Genomic DNA, 24564 nt, shown 5'->3' with positions numbered 1-24564 from the left:
GTCTGCAGCAAAAGGAAAGCTTTCTCTGTGTCCTACGGGCATTTTCCCATTTCTCTATCTTTTTATCTGTTTTTCTGCTTAACTACACTGGCAGCTTTCGCATATTTTATCTCTTTTCATTTTGCCTCTGAACCAACATCTATACCTTTTCTTCCTCGCCTTTGCTGAGAAATCTCATTGTTCACTCCTTACCTCTCATTACCACAATCATTCTCTCTCTCCAGTGTGCCTTGCCTCTCATACGTCCTTAACCTGTGGAAAATACATGCGGCACGTGTCGTTCTACTGGAATATGAGTAGAAAACGCTAGGAATATTAGCCTCCTATCTATGCATGCCAATTGCTTCTGGGTGTTATTTGCTTTATACAGGCCACTGCATCGATTCGGAGACCATGACACGTGCTGTAAATTAAAGGAGGCCTCAAAGACAACAGTTTTCCCCCACACTTTTTTTTATGAAGCTGGAGGTGCATATTCATATTACTGAACTGAATTAAAACAAGCATCCTCTGACAAAACAACAACTTTGCACATATACTGTATATTGGCTGGAAGACCACTCATCGGGGAAGGACATTTACTCCAAGAGCGAAATAAATAGCTTCATTACAGTAAATTACAACACATGATTTTATATTTAGGTATGAATCCAGTGATCTGGTAAATCTAAAATCTAGGTCTTTTGTCATAATGACCATTTTTGCATTTGGAGGAAGAACAGGGTAACTTGCAACGGTGAGAACAGCACTCGAACTGTGAAGTACAGAGGTGGCAACATAATGTTATGTGGATGTTTTGCTGCCAGAGCAACACATGCACTTCATAAAATAGATGTTACCATAAGGAAACAACAATATCAGAACATATTTAGGTAACATCTCAAGACAAAGACTAGGAAGCTGAAACTGGGGCAGAAATTGGCCTTTCAAATGACCCTAAACATACCACCAAATAAATTACAAAGTAGCCAATCTTTGGCATTGTTCAAAAGCCCTGATCTCAGTCGCATAGAAAATGTGTGGACAGAGCTGAAAAGTTATGTACGAGCAAAGAGCTTTACAGTCCTAACTCAGTTACACCTGCTATGTCAGGATGAATGGGCCCAAACACAGAAATCTATTGTGAGAAACTTGTGGAAGGATACCCAGAACTTTTGATCTGACAGGCAGGTCTAATAATTATGTGAATGTGAATTTGAAAGAACTAAAAATCATTTGTCAATATTCTGGCGTTTAGTAAACAGAAATACTTTTGATAATCTCAACTGATGTAAAATTTAATATCTTTGGTCTGATTTGTTCAGAGAAGGTGAGAAAGAAAATATATGCAAATATCTTTGTACTAAATTTGGTATCTTTGCAACTTAAACCTATTTCAATCTTATTTTTATGAATTTTATGATTCTGTCCAACATCTATCCTCTGTCGCCCCCATAATTACTCCCTATTATTCTTGACAATGTGTGCTCTGAAAGCCTAATTAGGCTGCATTGATTGCAGGATGCTGTAAACAGGCTGATGAAAATCAGCTTTGACAACCCCAGTCCTGCCCAGTTATCATCACATGGATCCACCTTGACCGAGATAATAAAAAAACTTTTTTTGACAGCCGTATTTTCACATGAGTAATTATGCCTTTAATATGATTTTAATCTTTGAATTTTAAAACCTGACCAATGATCCTATTCTCTACCATAACAATGGCATTTGGTGATATTCATTAGCTATTTCCTAATTGGCTGTAATAGATTACTTAAAAGCGGTAATAATGAAGCCAAAAGGTTACCTGCCAGGAGAAATAACAGTCCCATATGTACATCTAGTAATTGTATTAAGGATATTAAGTCTTTCTGGCCTATGGTCTAGAATTATGATTTCTATCATAGTTAATTATAATAAAGTATCTTTCCACCCAAAACCCTTTTCCTTTTACAAGAAGAGTAAACTCTTGTACCATAAAATGGTTCAGAAAGCACATAGGATAGTGGTCCCTAAGGATCAAGGTTGGGGCAACTGTGCCAGAGAACATTAATGAATAAACAGCATTATACAGGTGGAGCAACTACCAGACAGATCTGGGGAAATTTTGGAGAAGTTTAAAATAATTTCCAAAAACATGAACAATCTATGCATCCCTGTTCAATCGGTTTTCTGAACATGGAATAGGTATGTCACAACAGCAAACATACAGTACCAATACATGGCAATCCACCTAAAGGAGCTAAGAGGCCTGTGGCTTTGCTGTATGCTTTTCTTCTTTTTAGAAGAGTAGTTGTCTTGCAATCAGAAGGTTGCGGGTTCGATTCCAGCTTCCTCCTGCCATATGTCAATGTGCCCATGGGCAAGGCACTTAACCTCAAGTTGCCTACCGATCGGTGTATGAATGTGTGAGCGTTAGTGAGTGCGATTGCGTGAATGTGGCTCTAGTGTAAAGTGCTTTGAGTGGTCTGTATAACTGGAAAAGTGCTATATAAGTTCAGTCCATTTACCATTTAATCTGTCAGCTTTTCTACATATTTGTAGAAAAGGACCAGAACTAAACAAGAAGAAGTTAGTTTTTCATGCTCCTCAGCTCTGGAACCAATTGAAAACCTGAGATGCTCAGCTGTTGGATCCTCTAAATCAGGCCTGGAACATTTTGGCTTACTGCAGATATTGATCAAAGAATTTCACTAATGAATATTTGCCTTATCACTGATGATTGATTATAGGGTGAGATGAAAAATTAGCCAGCACCCCTCTTACAAAGCCTAATAATCCTTGGACCGTAATTTTTACTTTGATTTTAGCTATTTATCTGTTTCAAAATGGCACTTTAAGTTAAAATTGCATTGCATAGAAATATAGAGATGTTATTTTTTGAAACATCTCTACATTTCTATGCATTCTATTGTGCTTTTATGTCATTTCTTTCAATTCCTGTAAAGCACTTTGAATTGCCTCGTGTATAAATGATGCTATACAAATTAATTTGTATTGCCTTGTCTATGGTTATGCAGAGATCCGTAGCTAAAGTGGGAGAATCTTTCGACGAACAATTTTAAAAACCAGAAGACAAGTTCCTTCCACTTCACAATTATGCGCTACTCTCTGTTGGTCTGTCACACAAAATCCCCAAAAATACATTGCTGTTTGTGGTTGTAGGGACAAAATGTAAATGCAAAGATCTGTATAAGAAATTCAAATGTATTTAGTCTATGTTTATGTGCAAGTAGTGGTAAAAATGTAGTTTAGTTAAAATCTCCAGGTCAAGTTGCCAAGAAATTAGGGGCTACAGTGATACATACGAAGTTACTATTAGGTTTTCAATAACGTCAAAACAATAATTGATCTTGAAAAATTTTGATTTTTTTTTATACTTATTGAACTCATATTTATCATGTGTCTCTGGCCATTCAAGTCTGATACTGCCATGACCTCATTTGAGCTCATACATATCCACTTTTTCTGCCAGCTCCCACCATTAGTTTCATTTTTCCAATCTCCATGAGTTCTTTCACTCATCAGATCCTTCTATGCAAAGAAACACCATGGTAACACTGCTGGCAAGAGCTGACTGCAGCAAACACTAATGTATAATGCAAAAACTCACACTGCACCACGGCAGCAAGAGTCCCCACCAGGGATGACCAATTGACGTACTGTATTCCCCCCCGACACCCCTTGGGCCGCAGGGCTTCACCAGTCAAGCCGGAGCTGTAATCAAAATGGATAGGTCGAACTTTATTACCAAACGTTCGATAGCAGCTGCAGGATCTGCCACCTCCAAATGACTACACAAACGAGAGTCTCAAAGTCCAAAATAGAGGGCCAGATATGCTGTTAAATCATCGAGGCCTTTGGACTGATGTGAAGTTTTTCATGTTTTCCTTTGGATTTTTGAATTTATGATTTGTGATACTGAAGCAGCTGGTGTGGAGAACTGAAGTGGACGAGTTGACTAAGGAGCCGGGAAACTAACAGGTAGGATAGACCTCTATGCTGCCTCCTGCATGCTCAAATTTACAAGATTTTGCACCAAGGTGAGTTAACACTGGGTCCATAGGTTGCCCTTGAACAACTGATATATCTGTTGGAAAAAACCTTTTTTCCAATGAAAGCCTCAATTACTTTAAATCTGAATGGATGATGAATTCAAAGTGAATTTCTGTTTCAAATCACTCATCTGATCATTTTATTGTATTTTGCCCAGCCCGAGTTGATTACCTTTCACACACACTGTAACGTTTAAGTTTGTATGATCTTTAATTATTATATGAACTTATTCCATTCACTGCTCAAAATATACAGTACAATTTGCCGATGATTGACAATGCTGAAGGTTTGTAAAGCTAAAATGTCATCTATGGATTTTTCTAAAAGTAAAATAATAAGAACCAGAGGCTTTAAAATGACTGTCATAGTTTCTCATAATAACGTGTTACCTTAAAATATTTAAAATACAATTGATTTACTATCAAAATAAACAGAACATTTCTTTGTTACTTACTGATAGTATAAAAAACAGACTATAATTCAGAAGCTTACATGCATATCTTTAGTATTTGCTAGTATTATCTGTACAACTTGAGTCAAACAGTTTCGGAATACTTCCACAAACTTTGCGATGGCCTGTCCAAAACATTTACTTTTTTGTCCTTTGAGTCACTTTGTAACCAATCTCGCAGTGTGATTTAAGTCTGTATCTGTTCATTTGGAAGAACCATTTGTACCCAAGCTCCAGCTTTTTGCCAGATGTCTTGAGATGTTGCTTTAATAGTTACAAATAACGTTCTTTCCTCATGGTGCCATTTATTTACTGAAGTGTCCCTCTTGCAGCAAAACACCCACACACGCCACCGGCGTACTACAATGGTTATGTTCTCAGGCTTGCAAGCTTCCACTTTCATCCTCCAAATTTAACTATGGTCATTATGGCCAAACACCAAACGTCCCTGAAAGCATTTGCAGACTGTGATCTGTCTTTTTACATTGCTTTTGGAGTAATAGCTTATTCCTCGCTAAGTTGCCTTTCAGTTCATGTCAGTGCAGAATTATTTTCAGTGTGTTAAATGTCACTCTTTTACTCACTTCAGCCACCATGTTCACAAGAACTTTTGCTTTTGTTCTGGGGTTAATACATATATTTAACCCCAAAACATGTTCAATCCCTGGGACACAGAACTGGTCTCCATCCTGAATGGTGTGATGGCTGGACACTGATGCTGTTTATACTTACAGTAAGCTTTATGAACAGGGAAACTTGGCACTGTGGGGCACGTAGAAACTACCTAAGGTTGAACTCGACTTGTGAAAGTCCTTAAGTGTCTTTCTCATATCTTGGTTGATTTCTTTAGATTTTTCTGTGATGTCACATAAGGAAGCAGTGTGTTTAATATGTGCCTTAAAACACATTGGTGTGCCTCTATTTACTTCAAAATTGTTCACAAATCATCATCCTGGCTTTCCCAAATTGCTTTTAGGCATAGTAATCTTATTGTATGTAAACTTCTAACATGCAGTTTGTATGTTTTCCTTGTGATGTGTGGGTTCAAGCTACTCCAGCTTCCTCCTACCTGCCAAAAACATGACTTTTGGGTTAACTGGTTAGATGCACCATCTGTTTGCATGATTTTCTGCCCTTTGTGTATCTGTGTTGTCCTGTGATAGACAAGCGACTTGTAAGAATGTACTCCACCTTCTGCCTAATGACTGCTGGATTTAGGTACTGGATTATTCTGGAATTTAGTAAAAGTAAATAAGTATGGTATGAGATATTGCCAGACAGCGAGAAAAATAAAGGTTATGTGTCTTTTTATAGTGTTGTTGTAAATATCTGGTGCTTTATGCTGCAGATAAATTATAATTCAGTGTAAAATGTCCTTCTACAGATATACAATTCAGCAAGTAATTCATAATTAACCTCAATTGAATAAAGCAATCTGAACAATTTTAGGTCATTCAAAAGAAATTTTGCAAACATGAACGAACAGTCCTCCCAAGGTTCTGACTATTGAAGGTAAAAGCCGGGATTATATTAGAGCAAACAAAGGAAGAAGTAATTATTGAGAATGCATTATTAAAAAAAGAAAATAAATAAAGATTTGTTCTATTTCTAAGCAGATTATTTAAATCAACAAGTGCAATGTGCAGTTGACTTTGAGATTATAGGTCCTGATTTTATTAATACACATTTCTACTCTGTTTCTTTTAGATCAATTCTTGACATTAGCTGCAGTGAACCAGGAAAAAAAAGCATATGGTGTGATAAAGATGGCTGTGAGCAATTTGCATGCTAATAAAAGACTATTAGGGATCTGTACTAATTTTGTGACTTCAGACGCAGCTCCACATATGCCCCTTTTCATCTAGCTCTACTTAGGCTGTGTGGCTCCACTCCACTTGGTCTCGTTCTACTCTGCACGGTACCTGTTGTGTTTCCACTGACCCACTGAAAGTTGGAGCTTTGTCTTGAAGCCCGCCCCAAGCCTTCAGTGTAGTGCGCTGTGCTGCAAGTAACGTTACTGTGCGACACTGTCACATTAAAATAATCTGCGTGAAATGATAATTGTAATAAATACATTAATAAATAAATCGAAAATAAAACAAAAATAAACAAAATACAAATAATGTTTGTATTGTATATGCAAGTATTTCTTATATGTTTTTTATGTATAAAATGATCCACTATGATAGAGGAACATCGGCCAGCCAAAACGTATAAATTAAGGCACCGGGGTTTTAATGTGAGGGGGGATGTGGCAGGACTGAAGAAATTACAATTTTGGGCTTTATGAGGAAGTTTTTGTCTGAGCAATGGCAATAACAAGGACAAGGACATTAAAGCGCAAAACCGTGGACTTTGGACGGTGGTGAAGTTAGTTTTAGGTTGGATATTGGATATTTGTTCTCTGCGCATTCAGCGAGGTTTCCTCCCGTTTGACCAGATATTGGCAGTCTGATTACAGGCTGCTGCTCTCTGCCTGCTCCCTCCTCCTGCAGACACTGGTTCACTTAAGGATCGTCAATACATTTCTAAACCAAACAAGCTGTTTCAGGGTGGTATTGTTTTTTGTGTTTTGGGGGAAATGAATGTCCATCTGAACAGATTTTGAGTGATCAGCTGGTTTAGGATGTTATTTTTCTTATCTTTCATCCTTCAGCTTTAAAATTATATCTCGGTTTGACCAACTCCAGCCACTGTGGTCCTTAGCACTACCTTTTCGAAAACCTTTTCATTTCTCTTGTATCCTGGTCCCATGGCCTTGTAATCTTGCAATAGTTTCCATGTTTGGCACCAAGATGCAAATGCAGAAACTATTGATGGGTTTTTCAAGTCTAATGCCTATTGTGAAGATTTAAAAGGCTTCTGCTGCAAATAATCCAATAATCCAGACTTGTATTTCTCGGTTAAATAAGAGAATCACTTAGGGCTTTTCAAGTTTGAGACTGGCAGTTTGTCTTTTATTTTTCCTTTTGTTATTAGTTTTGCTTTTATCAATGGGCATGTTTCTACCTGCCCGGATACTAACTTGGATAAATTGAACAGCAGGGAAACTTACAGAATGAGTAAGTAAGATAATTATATTCTTTGGTTTCTTGTCTGAATAGTTTAAAATATTATAAAAGTTTGTTAAGGCTGTGACTGCAAATCTTGTGTGGAAAGCAGAGATCTATACATTATGAAAATTGAAATAAATTTGTACAATTTCCATTATCCTTGCAGTAATGCACGATTCCCATTTTCTTCATTAGAAGATTGTAAAAAATCCAGTACTTTCAAGAACCTTCAATATTTGATTGTTTTCAAAGTTTCTAGCTGTTTTTCCAACAGTGTGTTAATGGGCAACAGATTTAAAGATTAAAAATGCCTTCTGTATCTTTTAGATTTTTTTTTTTACATTAAACTAAAAACTGAAAACAGAAAAGAGATAGACTAGATAGTTTATGATGAACAGTCCTGCATCACTTTGCATTATGATTCAGAATAATTGAGGTGAGTAAAAGGAAAATAAAGTTTTGAGGATAGAAGGTTCATCTTTCTTCTTCCCATCTTTTAAACTACACATTGTCTAGCAAAACTATGCATAGGCCTTAATGTTTTTAAACTATTTGTCACAATCCAACCAGAAACGTATTGACGTGTAATTGGGAAGTGTAAGAAAACCTGATTTATTACATCTTTTACAAACAGACAAAATGTGCTGCTTTCATTTTCATGGAGCCCCCTTTACTGTGATATCCCCAAATCAAATCCAGTGCAACCAATTATCTCAAGAAGTCATCTACTTGGCAAATACATTAACCTGTGTGTAATTTCCTTAAAGGCATTGGATGTTTGTTAGTGAACAATCTGCATCATAGAGAACAATGGGCACACTAGACAGGTTAATAATCAGAGAAGCAGCAGTTGTCCAGGACAACTTTTAGTCATCCGTTTCACAATTCTGGCCTTTGGAAGACATATGGAGTCCTATTTAAGGTTTTCCATAAGCCATGTCTGGGAGGTAGGAAACATGAAATAGGTCCCCGGTTTAACGAGACAAACTTTCTGACCTGTGTGTAATAGGCTAGCTTGACAAATCATCCTGACTGAAAAGTCCCCATCGTGAAACAAATAGTGGCATTACTGTGCTGTGGGGTTGCTGTTCTCCAGCAGGGATAGAAAAGCTGCTCAGAGTTGATGGAAAGATAGCTTAATATAGGTCTATCTAAAATAACTTGTTAGAGGTTGCAAAACACTTGAGACATCAGAGAAGGTTCAACCTCCAGGAGAACAGCACAGAAACTGAGATGTAGTAAGAGTTGAATATTGAGGTTCACATGAGCTTTCTGTCTGATTTAAGAAGGCTTGAGTTATTTTGTAAAGAAGAATGAAAATCCAGTAACAGAAGAAAGAAGAAGAAAAACAGACAAACTGAAAAACGTTCCTCATTTTTCTTCCACTTTGCAATTATGCACTAATTTATGTTGATTCACCACATAAAATTCAAAAATACTGAATACTGTTCTAAAAATATACAGAAAAAATGTAAACTACATCTTAATAAAACTTTATTTGCAGCACATCTTAAGTCAGTACATCACTTTGAGGTTGCCCAATCCAGATCCAAACCTACAGTAAGACCCTGAGTCCAACATCAGCACACGGCTTCATCCCTAGTTGTGAGGACAAGAGGCTTTCTGACCTATCTGGACCAGAGTGGTCCCACGATGGGGAAGACTGGGCAGAGTACCGTGGATTTAAACTCCCCATCAGAGGTCAAACAAGCCGTCCCATCTGAGGACCTAGACTTCACAGCGCCCCCTGCAGATCAGAAGAAGGAAAAAGAGGTTCCACCCGACAGGGGAACCTGGAAAGGAAAGTTCGACTTCCTGCTGTCCTGTGTAGGATATGCCATTGGCTTAGGAAATGTCTGGAGGTTTCCTTATTTGTGTGGCAAAAATGGTGGAGGTAAGAGCAAACTGCAACAACGACACTAACAGAATAAAACGTTTAGAAGAAGACATTTGCCTATTAGTTTTAAAGTCCAATATGCTATAAAACAATGGCTAAAGACATAAATTTGTTGATTTATGAATCTGGAATATTTCATCCCAACACATTTTCAATGTAAGCTGCATAAATGAGCTGCTACTCATTTCGACTGAAATTTGATTTAAAAGATAATTTACTTGCAATCGCTCTGGTAAATAACATTTCATCAAAATAAGGTGCTTAGAAATGCTATTTCTCCTTACTTTGACATTAAAACCTTCCCCGCAGCAAGTCAAGATGTGTCTGCTGAATTTGAATTATCTAGTAATTGAATCAAACCCATCCTCTGGTGTGGAAATAAAATAAGAGATCTTAAGCCTCAAAGAAGTGGTTTAACAAACGTACCTACACTGCTATCCTTAGGGATACCAAAGCAAATTTTCACTCTTCTTGGCTTTAAATAAAGAGAAATGAAAGTCAATTTCACCAAAAAGAACACCATTCGGTTATTATTATTATTATTACCACACTGTATATTGTTACCTGTTTTGCTTTTGTTCCTCAGGCGCCTTTCTGATCCCATACTTTATGACCCTGGTGTTTGCTGGGATACCTCTTTTCTTGCTGGAAACGGCTCTGGGACAGTTCACCTCAGTGGGGGGGCTAGGTGTGTGGAAACTCATTCCCATGATGAAAGGTAATTCTTAGATTTTAAAGAATATAAGAATGAACTTTTAAAAAGTAAGCGGAAATCCTATGTAGCCATTTATGTTGGTTTATCTAACAATGTGTTTTATGTTGGGCCAAAAGTGAAAAGAGGAAGCTTTTTTCTGAAAACCTCAAGTTCTGTCACAAGTATAAAGTATGTGTGTCACTTATGATGCACCTGATACCTATTGCATATTTCATCTCTAATTTGCAGCACTCAAGCACGTTTAATAGTAAAAACGAATTTAGAGGCCCCTTGGTTGAGCTGGAGATCTAGTTGCATATACTACAAAATCAGTTGCATTGAAAGGTCATGCTGGAGCATTTTTTACAGTGTATGCTTTTCTACTATTGATAAGCAAGGTACAGTGCAAAGAAAAAGTATTTATTTTTATATATTTGTTTTGTTTTTACTTTGTTACATTTAAATGTTTTCTGATCATGAAGCTGATTTATATCAGAGAACAGCAACTTCATAATAATGCAAATACCAGTTTATAAATGATGGTTTAATTTATTAAGAGGCAAAAGCTATTCAAATCAACCTGCCCCATTGTGCAAATTATAAATTATCTCCATTGTTTAATTTTTACTAGCAGTATCCATACCTGATTATCACCTGATTTAAATAATCCAGTGTGGCGGCAAAAATCAAAAGCCATTCCGGGACAAGTCTGCAACAAAAGGAGATAACTGAATAGTTGCCTTTGCGTCCTCTATTGTCCTATAGCAGGTTACAGGCACCACAGGGGTCTAGCATCTATAGAAGTCGCAACAATTACAAATAAATCTCTTGGGACATTAAGAGGAGCCCTAGAAGTTCCAGCTCACACTATCACAAACACTTTCTACAGAGGTCAAACACAGCTACAAAGAGAAGGTCACAGGACAGACAGAAGACAGACATCTTAAAAATGTATAATATCATGCTCATAAAATGTTATATAATCTCCAAATGTCAGAAAATGTCATTATGAATGTGAGGCCTTATGCACCAAATAATGTTACTGCTTTGGGACTCCAAAGAACCACAGGGAGAGCCATTAGAGACAGAAAACAAATACATCAGTGGTGAACTTTCCTAGGAGTGGTGGGCAGTAGAATTACCCCACACTGACAATCCTTCCAGGAGGTCACAAAAGAACCAAAAACATCTATTAGAGCATTACAGGCCTCACTTGCCTCAGTTAACATCTTTGTACGTGATTCAAAAAGAAGAAAGAGACTAGGCACAATGGCATCCATGGGAGATTTCCAAGTCCAAAACCACAGCTGATCGGAAACAAAATAAAGGTCTGCTCACATTTCCCAAACAACATTGTAATGATCCCCAATACTTTGGGAAAGTATTCTCTACACCGATGATACAAAACTGGAACTTTGGAGTGACCTAGTCAAAGTCTGGACTTTCATCTGATTAAGATGTTGTGGCATGACCTCAAACAAGCTGTTGCTTAAAAAATCTCCAATATGACCAAATTAAAACTATTCTGCAAAGAAGAGTGGGTGGAAATTCCATCACAGCAATGTAAAAGACTCATTGCCATTTATTGTAAATGACGTAAATTTGGCGTTGCTGTCTCCATGGTTGGCACAACTAGTTATTGGGTTTAGAGGTTGATTACCTTTATTGTAAATATTTATATCTATCTGTTCATCAGAAATTAACATTTGTTTGATAATATAAAACATTTAGGTGAATCAAAAAACAGAAAAAAACTGTAAGGAGGCAAATCCTTTTTTTTGGCGATGTGATATGTACGTTATTTATATATTTTTTTTACACACAGTAATTTTGAGGGCTGCAATTGGTAGCACTGTTGCCGTAAGAAGGTCCTGGGTTCGATTCCCGGCTGGGGGTCTTTCTGCATGGAGTTTGCATGTTCTCCCTGTGCATGCGTGGGTTCTCACCAGGTACTCCGGCTTCCTCCCACAGTCCAAAGACATGCCTGTTAGATTAATTGGTCAATCTAAATTGCCCTTAGGTGTATGAATGAGTCTGTGCTTGGTTGTTTGTGTGTTGCCCTGCAATGCACTGGCGATCTCTCCAGGGTGTACCCTGCCTCTCGCCCGTAGACTGCTGGAGATAGGCACCAGCTTCCCCACGACCCACTATGGAATAAGCGGTAGAAAATGACTGACTGACAGTAATTTTGACTAATTTCTTTTGTTTTTTCATTGGTTGTTGGGTTGTGGTTGTGTTTCATGCTCGAGGAAAAATAATTCTGAGTTGACTTTCAACATATTGCATGATGGTTTCTTTTGTGTTCTTTTTTTCTTAGGTGTTGGTTTGGCTGCTGTTGTCTTGTCTTTCTGGCTAAACATCTACTACATAATCATAATCGCCTGGGCTCTATACTACTTATTCAACTCCTTCAGTTCGGTACGTTTGCTCACCACTAATCTCAGAAAACAGACTTTATTTCTAAGTCTCGTTTGTTTCCTTTTGCACAACAGTCTACTGCAAACAGGTTGGATGGCAAAAAACAGAAAGATTTGGAACATGTACTTCCTTTGGTGGGGACATTGAAGAACAAGAACAAAAAATGCTTTCACGCTAAGGTCGAAAACATGGGTGAAGCTTAATTTTTCAGTTTCCACTCAAAGGAATAGTCTTTATAATGTTTAAAACTGTGAAGAGTCAAGGACACAGATATGCAGTTTTTTTCAGAACTGAATAAAGCAAGAAGCCTGGTGTAGCCTCACTGTTTTTTTCTAACACTTCTAACACTTTATTTAACCTAAAACTCATTTCACGGTGCATTTCATCATGTTTTGACCAACTAGAACCTAATTAAACTTTCTTGTACAGGAGCTTCCTTGGCAGAGCTGTGATAACCCCTGGAACACAGAAAACTGCTTCTGCAATTACAGCCTGACGGATACTACCAACCTGACCAGTGCTGTCACAGAGTTCTGGGAGTAAGTCAGGAAGATGCAGACCTGTGTGTCATCCAATGGATAAAAATAGTTAAAATTATTATATCCAGCATGTAACTTTGTATCTGCAGGCGTAACATGCACCAATTGACTGATGGTCTGGAGGAGCCAGGAGAGCTGCGGTGGCCTCTAGTGGGCACCCTGGCGCTGGCTTGGGTCCTTGTCTACTTCTCAATCTGGAAAGGAGTAGAGTGGACGGGAAAGGTGAGACTGCCTCATGAACTTTCTTTCTATATCAAATTTATTTTTTCTTTTACCCTAAATATCCTGGTTTTTATAAAAAAAATGTCTTATCTTGCTTCCACTCTTCCTTCATATTAAAACTGGGTCGTGTACCACATTTCTTTTCACAATGAAACCAAAAAATAAACAAAAGCATTATAAGTGAATTTGAAGAGTGAAATTAAATATAGATTAATTACACACACACCGTTACAGCGCTGTCAAGATACACTTGTCCCACTAAAGAGTTTGTCTGATTTTATTTTGTAATCACAGGTAATACTTTAGTATATAATACAAAGATATCCTGAGTAAATACAAAATACAGTTTTTAAATGGAGATATAATTTATTATGAGATAATACTATAAAAGTCAATTACTGAAAAAAGTAATTGCCCATCCTAATTAATTCATGAACCAACTGTGATTAAACCTTTTTTTTGGTTGAATTTTATTTAGCTGTCAAATGTGCTGTTACATTCTAATGATATTCCGAATTGTCTATGGTATACTTTCTGGCATACCTTACGTTTTTGTTTGGTTTTCTTTCATACAAGTTTATTTATGTACAAAAGCAGAATACTGTTAATTCAACAGCCGAAATGCCCCATATATTATAGCAGGGTGCAGTGTGATTGGATTGGTCTTTTAGGTTTTAGCTAACATTGTCATCTTTGGCACACGGAAAATGTCTAGAATATTTTCTTGAAACCATTTCTTGACATTTTATTGATCAAACAACTCAACAATATGATGTATTTGGTCAAATAGTTACAAAAGCTTAGTTTGACAGTTTTTGTTACTTCCTTTCAGGATTTTTCTTTGAAAAGGTTAGGCCTTATCAAAATAGGACTTTTATTATATATCTGTTAATCTAAGGATGTTATTTATAGTAAATTTTCAGTTTTTCTATTTAAAAGTATTGAACCCTCAAAGATTTTCTTGAAACTGACTTGATTTATAACCCCTAGTAGGTGTTTAGCTTGCATAACTTAATGATTTAAATATAAAGAGAAAAAGACCAGGAAAAAAAATCTCTGCCTTCTGCCTGCAAATTAAAAGTATGGCAAGTTGAAGCAAAGTATCTGAGCAGAAACACATTTACACATTTGCTGCTAGGGATAATTAGATTTTAATGTGAGGAGTCTGAGAGAAGTGAGAAAAAATGGATTCCCCCAAGGCCCTAGTTATGATGGACATTACCAATTAGACATAATGATTATGCTACAGAACTGCAAGTCACATTTGACATGTCCTTGGGTAAAGAAAAACTGGAAATATTTTAGACACTGTCTATTTCTGTATTTTTCCATTTATCTCAAATTCAGTAAACAGTTTGTTTATGGTTAAGGAAACAGACCTAAACGTTGGGATCATTTTTCCAGATTTAAAAACCTACTTTATTTCTCTCTTAGGTGGTTTATTTTTCTGCCACCTATCCCTACTTCATGCTGTTCATCCTGTTCTTCCGAGCTGTCACACTTCCTGGAGCCATAGACGGCATCCTGTTCTACATCACCCCAGACTTCAATAAGCTCATTCGATCCGAGGTACATAGGGCTCAGAAATCAACATCTCATCACATTTTCTATCTGAATATGAGGGCACACTGCAGGAGAACATATGGGTATTTTGCTTCATAGGTGTGGCTGGACGCAGCAACTCAGATCTTCTTTTCCTACGGACTGGGCTTAGGCTCGCTTATAGCGCTCGGAAGCTACAACACTTACAACAATGATGTGTACAGGTAAGGACAGAAGATATAAACTTTAAATATCTTCTTTGATAACTGATATGTTGTTTTTTCTCATTGTTTGCTTTTTTCATCCTCTCTCCTCAGAGACTCTATCATAGTATGCTGCATCAACTCGTGCACAAGCATGTTTGCTGGGTTTGTTATTTTCTCTATTGTAGGATTCATGTCCTACATCACAAAGAAACCGGTGCAGGAACTGGCAGCATCAGGTACATTTAACTTTACAGGAAAAACTTCTGAAAACTTACATGGCAGTCTTGAAATGATTGTCAGAGATGTGCACAAACTTAGTATCACTACTCAGGTTTTATAAATGTAAATTTATCATTCCATGGAGAAACTGTCATGGTGTAAAACGTTTGTGACTTAAATTACATTGCAGGTCCAGGTTTGGCATTTCTAGCCTATCCTCAGGCAGTCACCCAGCTTCCCATGTCTTCCCTGTGGTCCATCCTCTTTTTCTCGATGCTCATGATGCTTGGCTTGGACAGCCAGGTAGCAAAATATGATAAGTCTGTCATTTCTAAAGCCAATTCACTGTTTCTATATTTATTTGTACGTGACTCAATGTGGTACAATGAGGGTAATACATTTTAATCAAAAAACGAACTCAGTTATTTTGCTAAAATCTAAAATTTAAATTAGATAACAATAGATCATATTCAGTAGTAAATTCATTATGATTTACAAACAAATTACAATATCAATCCATCCCTAAAGATGATTAGGGGCCAGATTTGTGGCTTTACAGCCCTACTGATTTTGCAATAACTAGAACATTAAAAAAACATTTATAGCTGTGAAAAATTAAACAATTATTATCAGACAATGATAACCTGAATAAACACAAAAAAGCAGCTAAAAGATGATCATTTAATTTATCAAAAGGAAAACAAGCTATCCGAAACAACCTTGCCAACTGATGGCAGTTGTTCAACCCTTGGCAGAAATAGGTGCCATGAAGAGTTTGCAGTAAGTAGCAATGAGTCTGGAGGGTTTTCAAGCTTGAACAGCCTGTTTAAGATCATGCCACAAAATCTCAATTGGATTTAAACCTGAATGTTGACTAGGCCATCCCAAAACCTCACTTTTGCTAGTTTTTTTTAGCCTTCCCGAGGCAGAGTTTCTGGTTTCCTTCAGATCATTGTCCTGCTAAATTACCTTAAGGTGGCCAGACATTCTCCTTAAACATTTTCTGGTGGAGAGGAGAATTCTATGTTCTTTTTTGTAAACAGTGGTTTCTGCCTTGGAAAATTGCTATAAATATTTTTTTTCCTTGTTTTTCTCTTAGTGTTGAAACATAACCAGGGACTTTAATAGAGGCAAGTGGGGCCTGCAGTGCTTTAGATTGTCACATGTCATTATGAGGGGTGACAAGAAACTAAAGTTAAACAGAATAAATATGAGAAAACAACTGATAGTACACTGGCAACCTGGCAGGCAAAGACAATGAATCCAGAAACTGGTTGAAAATAAAAACATAATTAGTCAAGATATCTAACAAAGATGACAAAGAAACTCAGAAACCGGAACAACAGGAAAATGGGAAGTAAATAGGTCAGATCAGTAAATAGATAAAAAAAAACAATCAAGATCTGCCTAGAACAACAGTGACTACAATTGCTGCACAGGTTAAAGTATAAATACATTTAAAATGCTTAAAGTACAGAACACAAGCTCTATCTTTAAATTAAGGAATGAACAGAATAAGGAATACCAAGAGTGACAAATCCACAAATGAATCAAAACAGAAAAGTCCTAAGGGTCACAAATTTAATGGGAACTCCAGGGAAGTTTTACAACTGTTACATGTTTTCTTAAATTATGGAAAAAAATTGAAAAAACAAAGCCTTTGCAATGGCTTTGTAACACTTTACAGGCTATGAGATGTCACTGACGTATTTCTTTAGATTAGGGCATGATGTGAGGCTTTGTGTTTTTTAGCCTACTTTATGTTGTCAGAGATTCTATTCAAGGGTTTTTCTTATTCTGACGGTATCACAGTAATCAGGCCTGGGTATGTCAGGTGAAATAGAACAGGTATTTAAAAGATGCACTTACATTGGTTACAGTTAATTTGTGATTTATCATGGGCAGCAATTTTTTTTTTTTCCACAGAGGGCCAAGTTAATTTGGACAGCTTTTTTCTCCACATAAAAGAAATATCTGATGCTACATTTTGTTTGATCATGATTATATGCTAAACTGAAAAGAGTGGGGGACTTTATTGACTTCTTTTATAAAACATTAATAGTTCTCACCAAAGCGATTAGTATGTATATAAGATGATTGAACACCACACCATAAAACAACTTGGAAAAAGGTCCACAGTAAAGAAACACAATATGAAGACTATGTACATGTATGTTGGTAAACAAAACTTTTTAAAGAATTTTGTTTTTCTTTATTATTTTCTTCCTTTATGTGATAATTACATGTTCATGGGGGGGACCTAAAATTCCTCTTGTTTTTGGGATGCATAGTGACTCATTTATTTCACAACTCAATCTGTTAGTTCTGCACAGTGGAAGGATTTATCACAGCTCTCATGGATGAGTATCCCCTGGTGTTGAGGAAGAGGAAGAAGCTCTTCATCCTTTTTGTTTGTTTCATCTCCTTCATCATTGGCTTCTCCAATATCACTCAGGTGGTTGTTTGGATATTTAAGGTATTTTTCAAAACAATATTATGACTAAAAAAGTCTTTACACAACATGCAGTGCCCTTCAAAAATATAGGGACCCCTGGTAAAGTTGTAAAAAAAAAAAGTCTTAAAGTAATATTTTGCTGCAGTTGAATAACCTCTCGCAGTGAGATAAAAACAAATGTTTAATTTGACTACATTTATTCAGCGGGCAAAATCCCATATATTTATAAAAATCACTGGTGCCACGATAATTTACGTCATTAACAAAACATTAAAAACAACAAACAAATTTAACTAAAGTATATATATACATTTTATACTATTTTAGGCTGGTTAGAGTGTCAAGGCCTTTTTTCATTAGTAAATCAGAATTTCTCTTTTCCCTGGGGTACAAATCTGACTTGGCAAATAACCATTTCTATGTGGCACCCTTCAAAATGGGAAAGACATAACAACATAGCATTTAGGTAAGGGAGGTGTGTATTTTATAAATTAGACCATAAAACTTAACTAGTCATATAAACCTGCCCACAGGCACAGTAAGAAATAATTTAAATGTCTTCAAAAGCTCAACTGCAGCAACCAGTGACTTCTTGGGGTTGCCAGGACCCCATACAACAATTTAATTTGAGGCTTTTGTACACATATTTACCAGGGGTGCCAATAATAGTGGAGGTTACTGTAAATGTACAGATATGCTGCAGACGTGCTACTGTACAATTGTGCTAAAACTTGTGTGCAGTTATTTTACATTATTTAATTTTTTTAAATGAGATTTAATAATAATCAGCCTTTTATCCTTGTGTGTGTGTTTTCTTTCATGTCCCAGGGTGGTCTGTATGTCTTCAAGATGTTTGATTACTACTCTGCCAGTGGGATGTGTCTTCTCTTTCTTGTCTTCTTCGAAACCATTTCCATATCCTGGTTTTATGGTAGGGATACATCTTGTTTGCATGTTTATTGTTAACAATGTTAACATTTAAATGCTGATTAAAGAAAAAAAATATATAGCTGAAAAACTATGAATGTATCAAACTGAGTTGTTGTCGTGGGACAGCTCTTCAACATGAAGTTTTATTTCAGACATCACAGGATTTTATCTGGTGGTCTTTCCTTCTCTTTGTTCATGCCTTTCTCATTGCCATAATTACCAACCCAGTTTTTCTTTGTACAATGCTTTTTATGTGACAGGAGCTGAACGATTTTACAAGAACATTGAGGACATGATTGGTTATCGGCCATGTGTCTGGTGGAAGCTTTGTTGGAGCTTCTTCACACCTCTGATCTGCCTGGTAAGGGATCAATTATTGACCATAACCTTTGCTTACGCTCAGTAAACGTGTAATTTTTTTTTTCCTTACAAGATAAATCTTCTATTTAGATAGAAAATAAAAAAAGAGGAAGGATGTCACTCCTGGAACTGTTGTAATTTCTCAACATCTTTGCTTTTTTATTCCAACATAAAACGGACCTCTGAAACAGAACTGCAAAATTTATACAGAGTGCTGTGACAAACAAAGTAGGTAAGAGCTCAACGGACTGCAGTACATACAAATAGTTTAAAAACTGCTGCCACTGTCGAATCTTATGCTTTTTTAAGGTAATTTTGGTAAAACGGTCTGAAAAGTTGCCACATCCATCCACAAAATCCCTGCACAAAAGCTTTTTTGGACATCATTTATTCAGAAGAGGAGCTGTGCCATGTGAGTGTGTACATGAGAAACTGAGAGAATTCCCACCGAGCAGCTCAGTTCAATAGTGTCCTATTTTGGTCAAAAGAAGTCCAGAACATTTGATTACATTTTTTCAAACAATTTAACCCACTGTAGACTTTTGTCGCAAACTCACCGAAAATTAGCACAGAGCCAAGTTGGGGTATGTTTATCGTTAGTTCCTGTTGTTGCATTTTCAACACATCATCATTTGAAAGTACCTTTGCTGCCATCTAGAGGTCAGTCATAGTAAGTTAGTAAATTTGGTAGATTTAAATAGCACTTTTCACAGGTAAAAATCCCAAAATGTTTCTGCAATGACTGAGTGAACAATTAGAGATTATGTTAGTAACATACAGTTAATTGTGCCTATTTGTCTCTAAGTAAGCTGTTTTGCATACTAATTACCTACATTAATATTTATTGTATGTGCTATTTTCAAATCAACAATTTCAATCTAATTAAGAACCTGCTTGACAGCCAACACACAGATAAATTATTTTTTGTATATTATTATGAAATATTCAGGCAGTGCTGCCTAACAACAACAGCCACTCTTCTTAATATTAATATTCCAGGTTTTTGTCAAGTTCTTCTAAGATGGCTGAGATTTGTAAGTCTTTCAGGCTCCAAGCCAGTTAGAGGTTGAAAGTAAAAAAACAAAACAAAAAAAACACGATGGAACAAATTTCTGTAATTCACTTAGTAATTAGTGAGTTAACATGCAGCTCATTTTTTCACATTTTCACATTTTTGCCTAAATCAAACCAAATAGACTGAACACAAAATTTTGAACTGCATGTGTGAAAATGACCCTTAAAAGTTAACCAAAGTTTAAAAGTAATGACCCTGGAACATCTTACACAATTTTTATAAATCACAAGTTGCCAGTGTGATGGGAATATGATGTCCAGAAAAACAAACAATATTTACAGCAACTGTTTATAGTAATTGATTACATTTGTCATTTGTAGGGGGTCTTCACCTTCAGTGCATTTGAAATGACCCCCCTGACGCTAGGGAAGTATGTGTATCCACTGTGGAGCCAAGTGATTGGATGGTTTATGGCTTTTTCTTCAATGATCCTTATCCCAGGCTATGTGATCTACATGTTCTGCACTTCCAAAGGCACCATCAAACAAGTACATCCTTTTGCATGCATGTTTCATTTCCATCTACATTAATCTCATGTGATATGATGCTTAACAACAGACTCATCATGCTCTTACCAGAGGCTGATTTAACTCTCTTTTACATGGGCAGCGTTGGCGGAAGATGACAACTATCCAGGAGGATGAGACGCCAACAGGGCTGGAAGAATTCACACACACAGGGAGCATGGGTGAAGCTCCGGTGTAGCCAGGATTGCTCGGGTTAAAACTGTTCTGACTGTCAGGACTTAATGTGGTTTCTCCTGAGTTATAAAAAAATGGGTAAAAGAAGTCTCTGGAGGAAAACATTTCACTTGTTTGACTCTATTCCAAATTGTGCTGGAAATCGTTTTATACATGTAACAGAAGTTTTCTGTAGCAGTAAAGATTCTGAACAGGATTGTGAAAATTGAGAATTAAATTTTAGATGAAATTGTGTACATAACCGGTATGTGCCCTGTTATTGGTTATAATGCTTCACAAAAGTATTTATACCTAATGAACCTTTTCACATTTTTCATGTTACAACCACAAACCTCAATGTATTGCATCAGGATTTTATGGGATAGACCACCGCAAAGTAACACTTCATGGTTTAACATTTTTACAAATCAAAATTAGGAAGGTGTGCATTTGTATTAAGCATCTTTTACTCTGATACTTGTAAATAAAATTCTGTAAGACCAACTGGCTTAAAGTCAGATAATAAGTAATTAGAGTATACCTGTGGGTGGTTTGATCTTAGCATAAATCCAGCTGTTCTTTAATGGCCTCAGAGGTTTGTTAAACAACACTATAATGATCCAATAGTATTGTAAAGACAATTCAGGGGTAAAGTTGTGGAGGTAGAGTTGCAGTTGCAATCTTGGCAAAAGGAGGTTCAGTAAAGTACTGACTCACGGGGGGGCTAAATACAAATGCACACCATACGTTTTCTATTTTAATATGTAAAAACTGTTGAAATATTGTCGTAGTAACATGACAAAATATAAAAAAGTTCAAGGGATAGGAATAGTTTTGCGAGGATATGAACAAGCTTTTAACACAGGCAGTGAAGGTTGCTGTAAAGATGGAATATTAAAACAAGATTTCGCTACAATGCATTCAATGTAATTTGCCCATATATTGTATATAGTATGTAATACAATAAAGTATCTTTGCTAATAAAACCATAATCACTATGAAAAAAAGTTCAAAAATCTTATTTCCCATATTTCTAACTTAATTTTAAGGAAAATATATCTTTAGGTTTTAATTTATGTATATTAAAGAATGTTGTTTTCAGTGTATTTCCAAAATTCAAAAACTGTAAAAATATTAAATTTCTTTTTAAAAGAAGACGCAAAACAGTCTAAAACCATGCATCTCCAAAGTACAATTTTAAGGCCTTATAAGTAACATTTTACTAATTTTTTTAGATCCTCAGAAGTCTACAAGCAGTTTCTTTTAAAGGTCTTGCATGCTAAATTATAACCACCTACAGGTAACATTTTTATAAATGTTTGTTTAGTCTAATGAAATTTGAGATAGCAGGTGTAGGGAAAACCCATTTTTAAACCAAAAGCATAACAAGGACTGCATAAGAAAACTAGAGACAAGAAGATGAGATTACTAGAAGAAGTGATTACTGGGATTGAAACCAGGTGTGACCAACTGACTGTGAAAGCAGCTGAGAGAGGAGCGGGAAATAAACAAGAGGAATTGAATAAACAGCATGGAAAGAACAGAGGTACCATATACATAAAACTTGTCAAAACAATAAGAAAACACAAATCAGCCCTTCTAGTATGGATGGATACAAACTAAACTGAATCGTATTGTTGCTACTGTAGTTATGTAAACACCACTTTTTTAGCGGGACCATCATTAAGCACAATGTTTAAGATCACCATCCTGGCCATACAGAGAAAAAAAGTCAAGCAGATTAGCAGGCCATTCAATTGGATTTCTGTTTTACTTTTTGTTTTAACAAAGATCAGCCAAACATTTGTAGGGATTTATTTTTATATGAGCAGCTTTTGTCCGCTTGACAATTGGTGTGTCTAAATGTCAGAAGATTTATATTTTTTTTATTGAATGTACAAATTTGGAGATGCATACTTTGAAACAAAGAGATTTGTTGTATATATGTATTCACTGTACTTCAACTTTTTATGTAACTAAAGACTATTAAAAAGTTAACTTCACATAAATACTACATTCTTCAGCATTGTTTTACTATTAGGATACATTGAATTTACTAAATTTAAACATTTAAGTTCTCTTCTATAATACATTTTCTAAACAGTTACATCCTGAGGGCTAGATATTTTTTGATGACTCCTGATCTTTTGCTCAACATTCAAACATGTTACTGAAAGCATAATCTGTGTTGAACTGAGGCCCCAGTTCATCAACACGTCACTATTTACTTTGTCTGTTTTGAGGGACTAGCTTTCAAAACAGAAGCTGGTGTCATCGTCTAAGCCTACTGTGTTCATTTAAAAGGTGGCGCAGTTGGTAGCACTGTTGCCTTGTAGCAAGAAGGTCCTGGGTTCGATTCCCGGCCTGGGGTCTTTCTGCATGGAGTTTGCATGTTCTCCCCGTGCATGCGTGGGTTCTCACTGGGTACTCTGGCTTCCTCCCACAGTCCAAAGACATGCCTGTTAGGTTGATTGGTCACTCTGAATTGCCCTCAGGTGTATGAATGAGTGTGTGCATGGTTGTGTGTGTTGCCCTGCGATGGACTGGCGACCTGTCCAGGGTGTACCCTGCCTCTTGCCCATAGACTGCTGGAGATAGGCACCAGCTCCCCCGTGACCCACTATGGAATAAGTGGTAGAAAATGACTGACTGACTGACGTTAAACAATATATCTATTACGAAGCAATGTTATTAACTAATTTAATAGATTTCTTGTAGATGCTGCAAAAACCAAGAGTGAAGCAATCTTTACATTCTCCACGCTTTTTGAAGTGTGTCCTTAAAGCGTCCATTTACAATAAATTCTAATTAATATAGTTATTTAGTCCCAGACTCGGAAGTTAGCTACTTTGCTAGTTAGTTAAGAGGGTCTTAAAACAGCTCCAGTCAAAAGCATCATAGTGGCTTATGCCAGAACTATTTTCTGTTATTTGCAGTAACTGAGGATTATTTACACTGGAAATGGAGTGAGGAGGTGGTGCTACATTATAATCTTTCTGTTTGAAACATACAAAGAACTGCAAATGAAAAGCATTCATGGTCAGGGAACCTGTCTGATGTAAAAGTAAAGTAGTGTAAAAACCAAAAATATGTAAGCAGTTTAGGTAAAACTATTTTATAATTTTTTACACTGCCTTACTTTTCTATTATGTGGCTACTCTGACTGGGAACAGTTTACAGTGGCTGGTAAACGTATTCATACTCCTTAAACTTTTCCACATATTGTCACATTACAACCACAAACATAAATATATTTTATTGGAATTTTAAGTAAAAGACCAACACAAAGTGGTATATAATTGTAAAGTTGAATGAAAATTAAACCTGATTTTTTATTTATTTATTTATTCTTTTGACAAATAAAAACCTGAAAATGCAGTGTGCAAATGTATTCAGCTGCCTTCACTCTGAGTGCAACCAATTGCCTTCCGAAGTTGCCTGATGATTGCTAATGACTAAATGGAGTCCACCTGTGTGTAATCTAATCTCAGTATAAATATAGCTGCTCTGTGATGGCCTCAGAGGTTGATTAAGAGAATATTTGGAAGCAAACAGCATCATGAAGTCCAAGGAACACACCAGACAGGTCAGGGATAAAGTTGTGGAGAAGTTTAAAGCAAGGTTAGGCTATAAAAAGATTTCCCAAGCTTTGAACATCTCACGGAGCACTTTTCAATCCATCATCCAGAAATGGAAAGAGTATGGCACAACTGTAAACCTACCAAGACAAGGCTGTCAACCTAAACTTACAGCCCAAAGAAGGAGAGCACTGATCAGAGATGCAGCCA

At 36.4% G+C, this 24564-nt stretch overlaps 1 protein-coding gene across 4 annotated transcripts; it reads left to right on the top strand.

Moving 5' to 3' along the window:
• The first annotated feature begins 3709 nt into the window (after positions 1-3709).
• LOC124882963 (sodium- and chloride-dependent GABA transporter 1-like) lies at positions 3710-23200 on the top strand. Of its 4 annotated transcripts, none has more exons than XM_047389695.1 (15): positions 3710-3963; positions 9044-9433; positions 10023-10154; positions 12448-12548; positions 12978-13087; positions 13177-13309; positions 14744-14878; positions 14972-15075; positions 15169-15293; positions 15467-15579; positions 17600-17731; positions 18560-18662; positions 18922-19022; positions 20417-20584; positions 20706-23200. In XM_047389695.1, exons 2-15 carry the CDS (start codon positions 9193-9195, stop codon positions 20799-20801), a joined length of 1794 nt encoding a protein of 597 aa, XP_047245651.1. In that variant the 5' UTR covers positions 3710-3963; positions 9044-9192; the 3' UTR covers positions 20802-23200. The 4 variants fall into 4 exon arrangements, with proteins under 4 accessions (XP_047245651.1, XP_047245653.1, XP_047245652.1 ...); XM_047389697.1 differs by having other exon boundaries at positions 20538-20584; positions 20706-20796; XM_047389696.1 differs by having other exon boundaries at positions 20538-23200.
• Positions 23201-24564: the final 1364 nt, after the last annotated feature.

The sequence above is a fragment of the Girardinichthys multiradiatus genome, chromosome 17 (assembly GCF_021462225.1).
Source record: "Girardinichthys multiradiatus isolate DD_20200921_A chromosome 17, DD_fGirMul_XY1, whole genome shotgun sequence".
Taxonomy (NCBI): domain Eukaryota; kingdom Metazoa; phylum Chordata; class Actinopteri; order Cyprinodontiformes; family Goodeidae; genus Girardinichthys; species Girardinichthys multiradiatus.
This window is presented reverse-complemented; position numbering and strand designations above follow the sequence as displayed.